General features: G+C 48.7%; 1 protein-coding gene across 1 annotated transcript in view; it reads right to left on the reverse strand.

Moving 5' to 3' along the window:
• Positions 1-436: 436 nt before the first annotated feature.
• Positions 437-16335, reverse strand: part of TBX4 (T-box transcription factor 4) — a 35762-nt gene continuing 19863 nt past the window's right edge. The window contains exons 6-9 of the mRNA XM_040582433.1: positions 7320-7472; positions 3703-3791; positions 2932-3173; positions 437-1552 (exon numbers count right to left, since the gene is read on the reverse strand). Of these exons, the coding sequence (XP_040438367.1) occupies positions 930-1552; positions 2932-3173; positions 3703-3791; positions 7320-7472 (1107 nt within the window). The 3' untranslated portion in view covers positions 437-929. The remainder of the gene's footprint in view (positions 1553-2931; positions 3174-3702; positions 3792-7319; positions 7473-16335) is intronic.

Raw genomic sequence — 16335 nt, forward strand, 5'->3', positions numbered from 1 at the left:
TAGCTGCGAAAGAAAAAAACATAGCACAAAAGGCACGTTTCAGCTGAATACGAAAGAAATCAAGGACCAGCAAATACAAAAATCATTTCTGGAAAGTATTAGCGACTTTTAAGCTTAAACTTCATAAATATATTGCAATAAGCAAGTGTGATTCAATCAACGGATGGGAGTCTGAAGACACTGGGTCTGTTCCTAACGCTGCAATTAATTTGCTGTTTGGCCTCGGGCGTATCATTTCACTTCTTCATTTCCCACAGCCACGAACGATGGTGCTGTGGGGGGAAGAAGAGACATTTGTGCATCGGTGCCTTCTCTTCTCCGCGCCATGGCACGAACCCTGCGCTGTGCCAGGGAGATACCGGAGCGGCACCGCAGCTCCCTGACCCCCTGCCGAGCCTCCCTGCTGGCCCCTGCGTTCCTACGGCTCCGTCACTTCCAGGGGAAGAAGTAATTTCTACAGGCAAAAAGAGCTAAAGCAGCGCTGCCACAGCAGTCCTTGAACTATGCAACTGACCAGATCACTTTTTCCTTGGAGTGGTGGGATACTGTGACTTCATGGACCAAGTACCATAAAAGTGAAGCTCGTATTTTTCCAATAGCCAAAATTTGCTCATGGATGTTTAATGTTATAAGCAAAAGAAAATGACTAGCTACTTCACTCATTAGTCAAGAAGATGGTTTCTACTGGATCAGTAATGACGATGTGAGAATTAATTTACTCAGGAGTCAGTCAGAGACTGATGAATCCAGCCCACTGAGACAGGAGATGGAATGCTCTGTGTGCCTGAAGATACAAGCTCTTCACCCACACAAATCCCTCTGGAAATGCACATTTGTCTCACCGAAGTGCAAGTTACCCACAGGTATCAACACTGATCGAACAGTCCCGGAGCAGTAACGTTGGCTGTGGCATCGCTTGGCCGTCAGAGTCACCCATCAGTCCAGTTCTCCACAGTCCCCATCCCTGAATGATACTGCAGCGACGACTCCCTCGACAGGGAGAAGCTTTGTGAGTACAGGAACTCATTCGCCGCGTTTAGGTGCGGAGAGGGGGGTTTTCTCTCGCACACAGACGGGTGCACCCTTTCCCTCGGGAAAGATGAAGAAGGAACGCGCTCCCGAACCTGAGACTGGGACAGCTGGTTGTAGACACTGAAGTGGCTGTTACCTGGTGGCTGTGAGCCTTGACCCGTGATGGACGGGAGCCGCGGCATCATGGTGGCGGCAGTGAAATGAGCAGGGAAAGGCTGGTAAGGGACAGTTTCCATTGTCTGAACGCTGTAGCTGGTGTAAGGTGCGACAGAAGTCCACATATTGCAGCTCAAGGGGGGAGGCGGGGGCGGCAAGTCATCGACCGTTGAGACACCAGCAATTTCAGCCCCCGACCCAGAGTACATGCAGGCGTCCCTCGGTGCCACCTCACTGCAGTAGGACGGGCTCAGCATCTGCTGGTCGTAGGGCGGCGGGGAACGGAAATAGTGATCGTCCCCTACGGAAGAGGAGGCTTCCAGGTAGGAGCGCTTGCAGGGCAGGTCCAGGTGCCGAGCACTTTCTGCAAACAAGAAAAGGGCATTGTCAGGGGCTCCCAGAGCCTGTCACAGCCATCTGCTAAGAGCCCGGGGCATTACGGAGTCCCCGCCAAAGCCCAGCATGCGATCCGTGACTGTCGCACGACAACTGGTTCTCTTTTTCAGATTAATCCAGTTAAACCATTTTAGCTCGGAAAGACAATGTACAACATCAAAAAGACATCATGTTGCAAATGTCAGGCTAATCCCCTCAGCCTCAAAGCGTTCTGGTGACATTTGTCAGGTTAAGTGAGTGACTCGGGCTACCAGCCTCACATCGGAGATTACTGCACCTTCATCCAGATAACGGGGGCCCTGACACTCCCGCAGTGTTACTCCTGACAAATTCAAGAAGTCCCTTAAAGGGTCTTATCGCCGCCTGCCTTCCTGTCGTTACAAAAATGACTATACATTTCCCAGATATTCACACTGAAAGCTGCAGAAATATTTCCAGATAAAGGCGCCCCTTCCCAGCCATCAGCCCTCCCCCTCAGCTTTACGCAGAGGAGCTGCAGCCCCTCTCCTACCCATCACCACTGCGGCCGTGTTTACCCCCAGCTTTCTGCTACTTGCAAGGAATAGTCTCCAGATAAATTAGTGAACTCATCTGCAGATTAAACATCTGCTAAAATTACACATTTGGCTTGCAGGTCCTCATTACTGGTGCTGTTAGATTCTTCATTAGACCACGATCAGAGGATTCTCACAGCTTAAATAAATTAGTGGTCAATGAGACATGCAAATAGAAGGATATTTTTTTTCTGTGCAAAATTTTTCCATTTAACTTAAAACATATCATGATCTCATCTGATGCAGGACTAAAAGGAAAAGAATGTAGTTACAGCTCACTTAGACTTGAGGACTAGTGGAGAAGAGGGAAGGGATGCTTACACCCAGCTACCACAGCCCCATAATCTGCAGGCATCGAGAGAATTGCTTAATGGCTTCATCCTGGAAAAGTGCTGGATGCATATAACTTCATGCTAATATTAATGCTAATAGCAGTGTCAAAGCATCTCAGGACAGATCAGGCCTCCTCCAAACAATTATTAATTTAGCTGATCCTAACAATGGATAATTTTCCAGTATAGCTTCATGCCGTCTAAGTGATGCATTCTGATTATTTTTTTCGGCTCTAACTCCGGGTCTCAATTTGCTTTTTATGGGACAAAAGCACTAATAACTGCCCCAAAACCCAGCTCTTGGACCCTGACCCTCCAAAACCGTTTGATCATATCAGTATCCTTGAAAAGCAACAGCTAAGAGACTGATGCAAAATGAATTGGAATTAGCAGTGAGCTTTCAGTGCAGCACTCTTAGGTTTATTTGCCATCATATTTTTCTAGCTGTAAACGCGAGTTACCTCTTCTTTTTAGGCAATGATAGAAGAGCCCTGAATCCCTCTGCGCTGTGAAGGTGTTGAGTGGCAGATCTTGAGTATCTGAAGCCGCAAATTGCATGTGAGCACCGTTCTCATACTGATAATGTTGAAGGGTCTGGTGATTCCCATGAAGTGGGTTAACATCTGGCTTTGTTGAAAGCTGGCCGTGACTGGACACCAACCTCTGCCTCATGATGCTTTTGGAAATTACTGGATATTCTTTGCTAAAAGAGGTGAGAAAAATATTACCAGTTAGCCATCAGCATTAACAGAAAGATGAAATATTAGTTTGGCTTCTCTAGAGCATCTCCATCCGATGACTTCACCACCCTTTGCCAAACGTGATGAACTCATGCTCATCACATGCTGCTGGGTGTGGGCAAGCATTACGGCAACACACTGAGCAGTCACCGAACTACAGGAAGAGCTTTGCAGCTCCTAAATGGCATGAAGAGCCCCAATGCCCTCAAGCACAAGAAACGTGATGCCCCCCAAGGTATTTTAACCCCTTTCCCAACAAGGTGCAGCGCATCAGCAGCAGCCCAAGAATGAAAGCCTATTTCTGCATCTCTGCCCAGGACACACCTGTGCTTCTGGCCGCGTGTCACCCACCGCCTGCCTGTAGGCGCTGCCTGGGGTCAGCACACACGTGTGCACGAGCGTGCCCGCTTCAGCAGCTCCCCAGCCCCAACAATGCGGGTGGGAGCGCGCCCCTGCTGCCACACCTCCCCGCCCCAACACCGTCCCTCCTACCTCTGCAGCCGTGCCACGCGCAGGTCGCTGTCGTCGCTCCCCCGGAATCCCTTGGCGAAGGGGTTGTTTTCGATTTTCAGCTGGGTGATCTTTAAAAGTAGGACACCGAGCATCAAGCGTGTGACAGCGGCTCAGCCCAAAAGGTGCAGCCGCAGGTCTGTGGCTGTAGGACTCGTGGTGCCCCGTCCTATGTGACACCCCATGAAAGGCAGAGACCACTGGTTTCAGGCATTTAAAGACAGTGTCTCTGCATTCTGCGCTGAGACTGAGCTGGGAAGCTCAGCGCTAGAGCTTGTGGAAGCAGCTTTTAAAGGGGACAAAATCATCAACTATAAGATTTTCGTTCAGTCTGGGTCTTATTCTGGCTCCTGTGTTCTCATTCTGGGCTCTTGTTAGCGAGACTGTATGTCGGATTTAAAAGGTTTCCTCTTTCTGTGTTAGAGAGCCCTGTTCCTTATGGAGTGGCTCTCCCGCATTCCCACAACAATTTTCTATATCTTTCTGTCTGTCATTCAGTCATTTTTCCTCTGTGAAAAGAACCATAACTCAAATAGCGCTTTATCTCTGGGCAAGAGAAAGCTGCTGTGTTTTGGCAAGAGATGCCTTTCTCCCCCAGAGTTACGGTGCATTAAAAGGGTCAAAATGCCTTAGAATTCACTTAACTAGACTTAATTTTGCTGGAGCTCACCTTTTGTAAGGGAACCGTGAAAGACCTGCCAATTCATGAAAATTCTATTAAAACAATCACATGTGAAATTTCATTTTAAAATAGTCGTTAGTCTGTCTCACAGCTTACAGCAAATATCGCTCTCCCTCACCAATCCTGCCCCCTTGTCCCTTCCCTCTGCAAGGCAGGTACAAACCAAAGCCACACCGTGGCCAGGAATGTGGGAAGAGGTGCTTGGCTGTTCAGTGAGAAATAAGAACCACCTCTTTTAACAAAGGATTTTCTAAGGCAAACAGCCAGCAAACGAGATCACCTGAGAGGGTTTCAGGAGCTGGAAAATGGAAGAACAGCACCAGAACATTGGTAGGGACACAGGAGCTCCTGCAAGTATCCCTTGTCTGTCTCCCAAAGAGATGGACTTGTGTCTGCAGGGCCACACGCCCGGGCGCTTTGACAGGGAGGTCACAGACAGGTCTAACACGTGTTATGGCCAGAACAGGCCAGAACCAGCTCTCATGGCTGTCCCTCCCCACTAAGGGATGCCAGCGGGTGGGACCATCTCCCCGGGCATCCAATTGTCAGTGAAAAGCCCTTTCCCAGGAGCAGGTGAGGTGACAGCATGGCAGGACAGCAGTGGGGGTGAGGACACATACCTCCTTGCGGACCCGCTGCCCTCGGGTCCCCGCTCTGCCCGAGGCAGCGCAGCCCTGCTCCCGCTGCCGGGCTGGCACCAGCCTGCGCCCCATTCCAGCGGCCAGGATGACAAGCAAGGTCTGCGTTCGCACCATTCGGCACCAGTGTTGCTATAACTAACAACTACACTTTTAACGAAGTTGAAAAATACCCCTTACCAAAAAACTCCTGAGAAAACAGCTCACCAGTATCTGTGATGGAGAAGGAAGGTGGTGACATCCAAATTTAAGCAGCCCTGAGGGCCAGAGCTTTTCCTCTCTGCTCCCACATCCCACAGTGGCTGCTGCCCATCAGCTGATGAACCACAAGAAACACAGGGCCCTTCCTAACCCACAGCCTGACAGCAGGTTTGTACATCTTAATTTAATTTTTTTATTTTAGTGACTGTGGTTTTCCTCTAACCCAAGCAGAATCAGGGCTTCAGTCCCTCGTTGTCACCTTCGCCTGGCTTCATTCAACTTGGGAGGGAGTTTGGGGTAAACACCTGCACCTTCCTCACTGATTGTGCTCAGGGTAGCCCCCATCATCAGTTTTCTATCTCTGGGGGCCCACAAGCAGCTCCATGACCAAGACTCTCATTTTTTTGTTTAAAAAGATGATTATTCACAAGGACACTTCTTGCTAACAGGGTATTTCTGAGCTAAAAATGGTTTGGTAGTTTGTTTCTTCTAAAAGACACCCAGAGCAGGTTTTCAGTTGCTCATGCCTAGGAGGATAAGCAAGACCATCTCCTCGCAGGATCTTCGCAGAAGGATTAGGGCTCGTCTGGGGCATTTTCCTTAAATCTGTCACATCCACCCTGCGCTGCCACCCAGCTCCCAGCCTCCCCCCAGCAGCAGTTGTACAGCAATGACAGTGGAAGTATTAACTTTAGGAAGCACTTTGAGAACCTTAGGGATGAAAGGCACTATTGACATACAAGACATTTTAAGTAGGTATTAAATAAGCTCTTTAGAGCCTTTTTGGTTAACCATGTTTGGGCAACTGGTCATTTTACACCAACAGCTACAACTTTTCAAACAGGATTCACTTCACTATCCAAGTAGGGACGTCTGGGTTCTTTTCCCCATCTTACCATAACACACACATCCATGCTCCTGCTCTGAGCCTTTTAACTGGCTCACTAATTGCAAAATCTTGCAAGGGCTCTATGCTTCCAGCATCAAAGGGTGTATAGTCACCCTGCTTGGGAGGAAAAGGTCTGGTCAGATTATTGGGCAGGAAGAATTTCACATGTGTTCCTGTTCCTGCAGTACTTTCCTATGGCTGTGTAGAAAAGGAGCTGATACATTCACACATGGCAGATTCCGCGTTTCGGGTGACAGGAGGGCTCCAGCAGTGCTGCTTCACTCTGCCCCTTTATTTATGAATCCTGCTGCACTTTAAAACCCCCAGCTGGTACAGCCCTGCAGGCAGAGCGTGCCACCAGGAGCCGTGCAGGGCAGCAGGAGCCCATGCCCAGGCAGGCACTGGGAGCAGCACGCTGCCACCCTGCCCGGCACCCTGCCCGCTCCCTGCCCGGCTGACAGCACACCCACTGTCACAGGGAGGTGACAATTCACTGTCACACCACTGTCCATCCTGCTCGTCACCTGGGTTGGCAAATCCTCAGAAGGAACACTACCCGCTGCCACGACCAACACGCTCAAAAACAGGAGAGCAGCCAACCCTGCAGAACGTGGGTATCTGTAACACCCCTGCGGTGCAGAACCAAGCCCTTTGTACTTCATATTCCCCCCAAAAACAAACCCAACCCCCCTCCTGCCTTCATGTGCTAACCACAGAGCAGGCTCTTAGCTGTGTTTTTATGGTTACATTCCTCGTATGTCTCACTAAATACACATACTATAATTACTTTTCACTGTAGATTTATGAGCAAGCTTTACTAGTCATTATTAGATTTGCTTGCTGCTTTGAATGACATCTCAGCGTTTATGAGCACGCCGATTCATTAGGGTCTGGACTCATGGGGTTTGCCAAGATATTGTTACCCAGCGATGCCCACACTGCCCCTCAGCTGCATCCCCTGGCTCGTCACCAGCGTAAGGCTGGGGTGGAAACTTGCCTTTTAAAGCAGGATTTTTCTGCTGCACAACACCCCTCAGAGCAAACAGCTGCTGCTCATCGACACACAGCACTGCAGCAACATCGCTGTGCAATGTGGAAGATCATTTAGCAGCCGCCGGCGGCAGAGGGCTGCGAGTTGCAGAAGCCCGTGAACAGAAATCAAGCACTTTTAGGCGGAAAAGCAGCCTACCTTGTGATTCTGGTAGGAGGTCACTGATATAAAGGACGTCTCCGGAAAAACATGGGTGCAGAAGGCTGTGTTCTTCGACCCGAAAGCGTTGTTCTCGTCTGCCTTCACAATATGCAGTCGTGGTTGGTATTTATGCATTGAATTCAGAATTATCTGAAAAACAATTGATGTTAAAGTAAGAAAACCAATTAAAAAAACCCAAACAAAACAACAAAAAACCCGAGCCATAGCTATTTGACAGACTTTACTAGCAGGACACAAAAGCCCACCAGTGCTTAGCTTTAGCTTAGCTTTCAAATTAGAGGGGAAAATTACATTATATAAATGCACATGAACCAAGACAGAAAAGGTATCTGCTGCTCTGGCAAGCAGAACTGAACTTAAAGCTTTCCTGGTAAACCCTCATTTTCTTATTGCTATTGGATAGAGCCAGTCTGGGTGGAAAAAAAGTCATATTTTTTTTTTTTCCCAGCTCATGCTGAAGCTGTACAATATATATAATTCACCAGCAGACTGGTCCGTAAAGATTCCTAATAAATACTTTACTGAGCTGAAAAATACACAGTTTAGCAGAGGCAAAAAAAAAAAACATCACAGAAACCACAGGAGGAGGAAAAAAAAAATAAAGCAAGCTATTTTTCTTTTATCTGCTGGTAAAACTACAAAAGAGCAGATTTTTTTCCCCTGCTGTTTGTGGAGCAGCTCGGGGCGGGTGCTGGGGTCCGGGCACCCCTCGCAGCCCCCCCAGCTGCAGCCCCCGCTCAGCTGCCCCAGCACAGATCCCCACAAAGGGGGGCAGCACCCACATGCTGCAGAAGAAAAGGTGGTTAAGAAATAGCATTTCTTTAAGAGTTGGGATGGTTCTAAGAAAAGCCTCTATTCCTGTTACTTGGCAAAGCAGCAGCACTGCTTTCGCCCTGTTCCCTTGGCACAACCCTTCCTGATCTCCTCTTCCCTCTCCCAGACTGGCTGAGCCTGCTCCCCCCCAGCCCCTGGTCCCAGAGGCGAGGGGCCCTCCAGCCAGGCTGACACCCCGGGGTGCCTGAAGGCTGCCAAGGGCACGTCCCATCCCCAATGGAGACACAGGCAAAGGGCCAAGACCACAACGGGTGGTGACATCAACCTGGTGGTAGGTAGGTGGATGGATGGACAGATGGACACACGCAATGCAGCACAGCAGCAGCAGTTTACACCAATTGTGTATTTAGCCACTTTTAAATGAGAATTACTAAGAAACAGAAGATATTGGCTTCATGATTGGCTTTTGTGCCCAGGAACCCTATTTCACGCCTGTCCGTGCTGAGGAGCTCCAGCTGGGACGGGAGGCAGCACATGGAGCTGGTGCTCTTTAAACCCCTTCGTCTGGCTGCACGTAACTCTGCCCACAGTAGCTGGCTGCATTATATACCACTTAAATGCAATTTTTATTGTTGACATTTTCCAGACAACCCTCCCTGCTCCCCAAGAGAGAGAACGAGGAATTTTTGGCATTTTATCAGCTTTGCATCAAGTCTCTTAACCACTTTGCGGCTGTTGATGTGCAGGGTGTAGATCTGAGAGGGTCGGCTCAGGTTTTGGGCTGGAGCCTTTTCTCTGCTTTCATGTATCAGCCACTCGTAAAACAAAGCCAAGAAGAACAACGCCAGAGGGCTGAGAGTTTCATAAGAAGGAGCATTTTAATTTTCAATAAGTAAGAGTTGAGCCAAGCTGATAAATAACCGTTGTCTGGAGGAGAAGCCGGGGTGCGCCAAGCTCCTCACCGCCTGCCCCGAACTGCCCAGGTCTAGCAAGGATGGGTGACTTGACCTCAGAGTCAGCGCAAGTCAACAGCAGAACAAAGAAAACAACCTTAAACTGAGATTTCCGAAGGGAAAATTAGGAGCCCAAGTTTTGATACACTCTGGATGAATAGTCTGTATTCCCCCTCCAAAGTAGTATCCGCTGAGCTTTAACGACCCCTTTAAAAATCTTCGGGTTTTTTAATAATGTCTTTTAAACTCAAGGAGTCCAAAAAATTTCCAAAACTAACAGGATATTACTTTTTGGAGCCTGATAGAAGCCTTCAGGAAAGGCTTTTTTGACAGATACTCAAGGATACAGTTGTGACTGCAAACCTGCCTGGAGGTTCACGTGAACTGCTTGATACCTGTGGGATGTTTGGAAGGGGGAAAACAAACCCCCTAAACACCTTAATTTAGCCCCTGCGTTTACAAGGTTGGGCATTGCTGTCCCTGGCACCAAACGGAATATTTGCCCACACGCCCCAGTGCAAGTACCTGTTGGAAAACGCTGGATTTCTTTGAGTGTGTGACCACGAAAGGAGAACTCCTTGAGATGTGCCAGATCAAAGCCTACCAGCCATCACTGGGTGTGAAACATTAGTCACAGACACAAGAACTGCAGAGCCCTGAGGTTAACCATCAAGTCAGCGTCCACAGATGTGGATGGGGAACAGCTTCCAGCAAAGCAAAGCCCCATAAAAACAGTCCATTCGCATACGACGAAGGAAAAAAAAAAAACATTGGCTATGTGGTGGGGCGGTCAGCATGTCAGATTGGGGGTGAAAAGGGGAAGTTGTGGTGCTTCAGATGCCTCCCTGTGCTCCCCACCAGCTGCACAGGTGACTCCTCACCTCTTTTAGGGGGGGCAGCGACCACCCTCTGCATACTCACAACCAACACTTTGCAGGTTTGAAACGAGCACAGAGGTTGTGGCTGCACAGGAACACAGCACTTGTGCTTGCTGTGCACCTCGGGCGTTCGGAAACCCTACAAACCGTGCAAAACCGCCCCCCAGCCTGCAGCTGCAAAGTGCTGCGCCTGCGCAAAGCCAAATGCCAGCGATTCAGGCTAAATAGTTTCCAAGGCCACTGTGGAAAACTGGTCACTGGCTAAAAATACACAAAACAAATGTAAATTCCACTCTGATGACGAACGTCAGTGGAAAGATTAACTTAAAGGATTGTGTCAAAAATGAGAAGTATTTTAATTGACAGGGCAAAGCACAGCTGCTGCTGGGCAGTGCTGGGCAGGCAGGGCTCCAGTGGCAGCACCAAGCAGGACAGAAGGTGATGCAGCAGCTCCCAGCCTCAAAGATGATGGTAAAATGATAATTATATATTTTCCTGCACTTACCTTTTTCATTGCAACGCTACAGGGAGATGAAGTCAGGGTCAAACACTGTCACGCACATTTTTAAATTGTTTTCGCTACAAAATGTAAGTAGTTTGAAACAGGTGAGCTGCTAAAAAAGAAACAGTTTGCCTCGTCTTGCCACTGAAAATAGTTACTGGTGTATTGGTTAGAGGGGAATTTTAACGTGATAAAAGGACAAGGACACAAAACTAGTAAGGGAAACTGGAAAACAGTGTTTCCTGGGCAGCACTGAGCACACTGGCTCAGTAACTGAAAGCCTCTCCCTGCAACTTGGTGATCTTGTCAGTTTGCCTACAAAAGAAACAGCTCGGCTTACATGGAATGGCAGCATATTTAGGAGTCTAATCAATACTTTTTTTTCTGTATTTAAAAAAAGACCAAACAAACAAACAACAAAATCAACAAAAGGTAATCAAACACATCCCAACTAGAATCCTCAAATTATATGGACATCCCCAAATTTAGGAAGTGGATTTTCGCTCAACATCCCAACACAGGCACCGGTGGGGATGCCATCTCCCACCACCGCCACCCAAGCACACACCCTGCCTGGAAAATACACATTTTCAATAACAAAATGGCTGGTAAAACATACCCAGGTGGGTAATGGCCGCTTCATCCCCAAGAGCATCACTGGGGGTGGCACACAAGGCTGTGAGGCACCACTTCTGCTGCTGCAGGGACCCGGCGGCAGGGACCCTCAGGGGGCTGCGCCTGCCGGGACCCAAACAGCTCCTCTGGCACCTCGGAAGCATTTTACATCTCCTGCCCTCCAAGGCGGTCACCGTGGCGCACAGCCCGGGCAGGCAGGGGTGCCTCCCCCTGCCGCAACCCCCCCCACCTCGCCGCCTTATTGCTGGCCAGAGGGGAGCCAAAGCAGCTCTCGAAGGTGATGTCACTCCTACCCCCTCAACATCACACGTGCAGACCAGATTGCGCCAGAGACCGACTCCAAAGTCAAATGTGAGCTTACAAAAACATATTTATTTTTTTTTTACCCCCCACCCCCCCATCTCCCTCCTTTGTGCTGATCACACAGTTGGCAGCTGGAACTTAAGCTGTAATGTAGCTCAACTTCTCTATTTTTTTGGCATTCCCCAGTCAGCAACAAATGTCAAAAAAAACCTGGTGTCATTTGCTCCTTCCATTTAATTTCACTTAGGAAAACATACTCCTTTAGCATCTAATCTCACACGCTGCTGAGTAATGTCGGCTTCAGGGCTTGAAGACATTTGCCAGTTTGCAGGATTGGGCCCAGAGGCCAGAGCTTAGCGGGGTAATGGTACCGCATCGCTCGTCGCGGTGCAAACCTGCCTTGAAATCACCAGTAAAATGTATTTACTTTCATATGAAATTTGGGGAGTTGATTTAAGAGCACTCCCTGTTTCGCCAAGGTATCGAATGTCATATGATGCAGTGGTTGTTATGGCAACTACCCTTTTTATATTGAATAGTAAATGGCTACGAAAAAGCCACATAATTTTATGGTTGCTCCCAGGGGATCACATAACTAATATAAAATCTCTCATTTTAATGTATTTTCTGCTTCTTTCTTCCTTCCTTCTATTCTTTCAAAGTCAAAAAGCCTTTAAGCTGAGGCTGGCCCCTGTCCCGCACCAGGACACCGAGCTGGGGTGCGAAGGACCAGAACAAAAACCCGACAATTCGGTCCCCCGCACGCCAAAAAGAGCACGTTAACCAAGGAGGCTCCTCCAGCGCGGCAGCCACTGGGGCAGTCCATCTCAACCGACATTTAGAGCATTTGATGGCACAAGCCACCCAAAGCTAACTTTATGGTGGATGGGCCAGGGATGCCACGCATTGGCGCAGGAGCTGCCCCAGAGGGGTGACGGGAGTGCAGTGCCACTGCGCCGGGAGCGCTGCCCTCCTGCATCCCCCGCAGGGCTGCATCCCCCCAACGCAAACCGCTAAAATCATAGAATCATCTAGCTGGGAAAAACCCCTTCGGATCATCAAGTCCAACCAAATAAAACACTGTGCGCAAACAACCTCCACAGCACCTAAAACACGAGCTCTAAAATTACCTAAACCTCACCCAATTTATTTTCGGTCACCCGCAGGGAACGATGCACCTGGCAGAGCCACCCGGGGCAGGGCTGTGGCTGTGCCCCGGTGTGGGAAGGGGTCTGTCCAGCCCACCCCAGCCCCAGCCCCAGCCGGGGGAGCAGCCTCCCAGGCCCACACATTTGTCTTGGCAATCTGCACAATGTGGGGGGGAAAAGAGGAGGGAAAAAAAACAAACCAAAAAAAGGCTGGAAAATCCTAGGAAAAGCTTCAGTGTGAGCTCAGACAAATTGTTCCTTATGGAATGGCCAAAGCTGGGATTTATTCTAGCTAAACGTTACCAAAATCCACTGCCTTCGACTTGCATAAACCAGTAACAACCAAAAGATCTAGCACAAGAGATGTAAACCTTCTCCACCCAGAGCCCCGCTGGTCGTTTCCCACCCGGCTACCAAAGGTGCACATGGGGACCCAGCCCCCCCCAGTACCCAGCCCCCCTCCTGGGGTGGGAACGTGCAGGAGCAGAGCAGACCATGTAAAGCATCACATCAGGCTTTGTAAGTTATTTGGGCACCACTATTTCTCAGGTCAGCTGTAAGATGTTTCCTAGAATAGATGGGTTAAAGAACAAAAGAACCTTTCCATGGATATTCTTTCAGTAGAAGACTTAAGTGACGCGCCAAAAAAATTAACTTCAAATGTAGGATCTGACAAAAGGGTTTTTTTCAAGTTTTAAATGGACTGAAAAAAAGCTAGTTTAGTAACGGGAGCGACATGTATATATATATAAGAAATTCTTATATATTTCTTATTTTTTTATAGAACTATAAGAAAAATATTTATTATATATATTCCTTATATAGATTTAAGAAATCATATCTATATAGAGAAGAAATCACATATATATATATATACAAGAAATCTTATATATAAATTTAAGAAATCTTTAGCTGAGAATAAACTCAAGATTCTCGCCATAGCCATCTTGCTACAGAGATCCTACAGCCTTGCTCTCGGCAAGGACAAGCAGGGTGCAGCCCCCCGGCGGGACCCCGGCCCTTTGGCCGCAGGCGATCCCTGCGCCACAGCTGCTGAGGCAGCACGTAAAGCTACTACCAGCACCCGCCGAGGAAACTGCTTGGCCGCAAGTCATAAAGCAAACAAATAAAAAAACTTCTAAATAAAATTCAGGGTTTCATAAGATTGGTAGGAGATTAACCTAATTAAAGTGGCTGAGTGCGCCTGACGAGCAAAGACAGAATTATGCTAAAATTGAATTAATAGACAAACGAGAGGGAAACCCCAAGACTACGGGAAAAATGAAGTCTTTCAGTGATAATCAAATAAAACCAAGTGTGCAAATAATAAATCTGAAGAGAAATACCAAGTTCATCAGCATTAAAGAAGTAAAGCCATCAGCATTAAAGCGTAAAGCCAGTAAATAGCAGATTTGGGTCAAGAAAACCAGCAATATCACTTAAAACGCTATCACAAGTGACAGACCCTCTATAATCCCCTGTAGCTCTAAACCTCAGTAGGCCACATCTCAAACTAAAATAACCCCACATTTTAAGAGCAGATAAAGTCCGTTATGGCAATTAAAAGGCAGCAGCAGCAGGAGTGAGGTATGTACAGGGTACGTAACATAACCAAACTCAGCAATGCTGTGTTGAAGGGGGGATTATTACTTGTCACAACCTCCACTTCTATTCTTCATTTACTACTTGTCTTTTTATTTTTTCCTGCAGGAATATCTTTATATATTCTCTAAAAAAAAAAAATTATAATAACAATTTCCAATTGCTCTGGTCCCAGCTGAAGCCTGCCAGAAATACTGCTGTGGTGCTATCGCCCTTCCCAGGCTGCAGGAGCCCAGGAGAATGGCTGAACCCTCTTTTTTTCAACGGAGAATTTCAGCGGAGTCATTAACAGCAACACCAAAGCCGGAGCCCCTGACATGACGCACCTGCTCCTTCGCGTTCTCCGGCGTTACCGCGCACGCCTGCGAGTGCTGCCCTTCATGTGGCTCCGCGTGTTCACAGCGTGCCCAGAACGGGGGGAGAGGGTCTGTGAGTAACCATTGGGTTTTCTTCCAGCTGCACTGCATCTGGTGAGACCGGCCTTCCCAGGAGCTGGTCCCCGGGAGCAAGATGCCAGCCAGGCTGGTCTCCAGCACGGCTCCGGAGCCACCACAGCCCACCCTGAGCCATTCCAAAAGCTGGCACCCTTCGTGGCCACACCGGTGCCTGCAAGGTGTCCGCATGTCCTGCCCAGCTATCATCTGCAGGGTGTGAAACCACATTAAAGTCCACCCTGATGAACAGCCTCTGCCTCCTGGCAGAACCCCTCGTGTTTAAGGACACTGGTCACCCTCACCATCCCTCAAGGTATATTAAACGCCTTTATCTTTATGTACATTATTATGTACATTATTATGTACCACTAGGAGGAGGGCTGGCTGTTTGCTGCCCGGCACGGCACACCATTGGGTGCTGCAGAGCAGATGACCCGTGCCCCACGCGATCCTGTGGGAGCAGGGACCTTCCCGGCACCCTCACCAGCTTGGCCAGCTGCTCCAGGGTCTCAGGGAGCCAGGGCTGAAGTCCTGCATGTGCTATGGCATCATTACAGCTACCTGTGCCACCGCCGTGCCCTGGGCACGCGTGCTGTGCTGCCCAGCACCGCAGGTGGGAGAGAAACAAGGTGGGTTTTCCTTCAGAGCTGCCAGTCTCAGCACCTTAAATCATACCTTGAGTCATGAGCTGAAGAAAAGCCCAAACAGCGAAACAACAAAAAAAAACAATAAAATGAAACAAGTCGCACAGAACCACCTCACCACGGGTCGGGGCTGAAGCCCCTCAGCAACCCCCCCCCGTGCCCCTTCGGCAGCTTCACACCCACCCTGAGCATCCTTCACCTGCCGGGGCCAGAGTGGGAGCACAGCTCCCAGCCACGAGGACGATCTCACAGTCACCCCTCCGCCCCGGCTGTTTACATACTTCAGACCTCTGAAGAAAGTGGAATTCCATTCATGAGCATGTATCACTACAGGGATACTCACTCGATAGTTCCCCATATGCCCTGAACTAACCTCCTGAAAGAAACACAAGTATTACGTTATCCTTTCCGACACAGAGGTTATTTTTGTGCAGCATCTCCAGCTGCTATTAGCCAACTGATCTGTTAGCACTTGCAGTGACATAACCTGGTTCACGATGAAGGAGTCATTCCCATCTTTCACCTGGAAAACACAGCTGGGTGCTTCCCAGGCAGAATACACAGGGAATGGGTAAGGGATGTGACAGCCTGGCACTGGAGAGAGCATCCTTGTCTCCACAGACAGACTATACGCAGCTGCTGATCACGCACGTGGTGTTAGAGAGCAAAGCGTCGGCTCTGCCAGAATCACTAACCCTGTCACTCAGCAACCCCACATAAATCACAAGCTCTATCAGGCTGATTATCTCTGCATGTAAAGATTTGAAAATACATAAATTAAGATTTTACTCTAAGCACAGGTGGCTTACAATGCTTTCTTTAGGATCAGATAGACCTCGCCGCAGCTAAACATTACAGCGGCTGCTGATTTCTTAATCCATTCTCAACACGGGCATTTCGCAGTTGTTAAGCCTGGTGTGAAAGAAGCCTTTCATGGTCAAAAAATCCCCCAAGAGGAAAATATACAGCCCACATTTTCAGGCCGTGGTGCATGAGCTGGGCACTGGCTTACCTGCCACCAAACCTACTCAGCCAGAGGGGTTTGCAGGCAGATGACAGAGCCCTGCACTTCATTTCTTCTTATTTAAAGCCTGCGTGTTTTTATCTGACTGCATTGA

This window comes from Falco naumanni, chromosome 1, assembly GCF_017639655.2.
Source record: "Falco naumanni isolate bFalNau1 chromosome 1, bFalNau1.pat, whole genome shotgun sequence".
NCBI classification, from domain to species: domain Eukaryota; kingdom Metazoa; phylum Chordata; class Aves; order Falconiformes; family Falconidae; genus Falco; species Falco naumanni.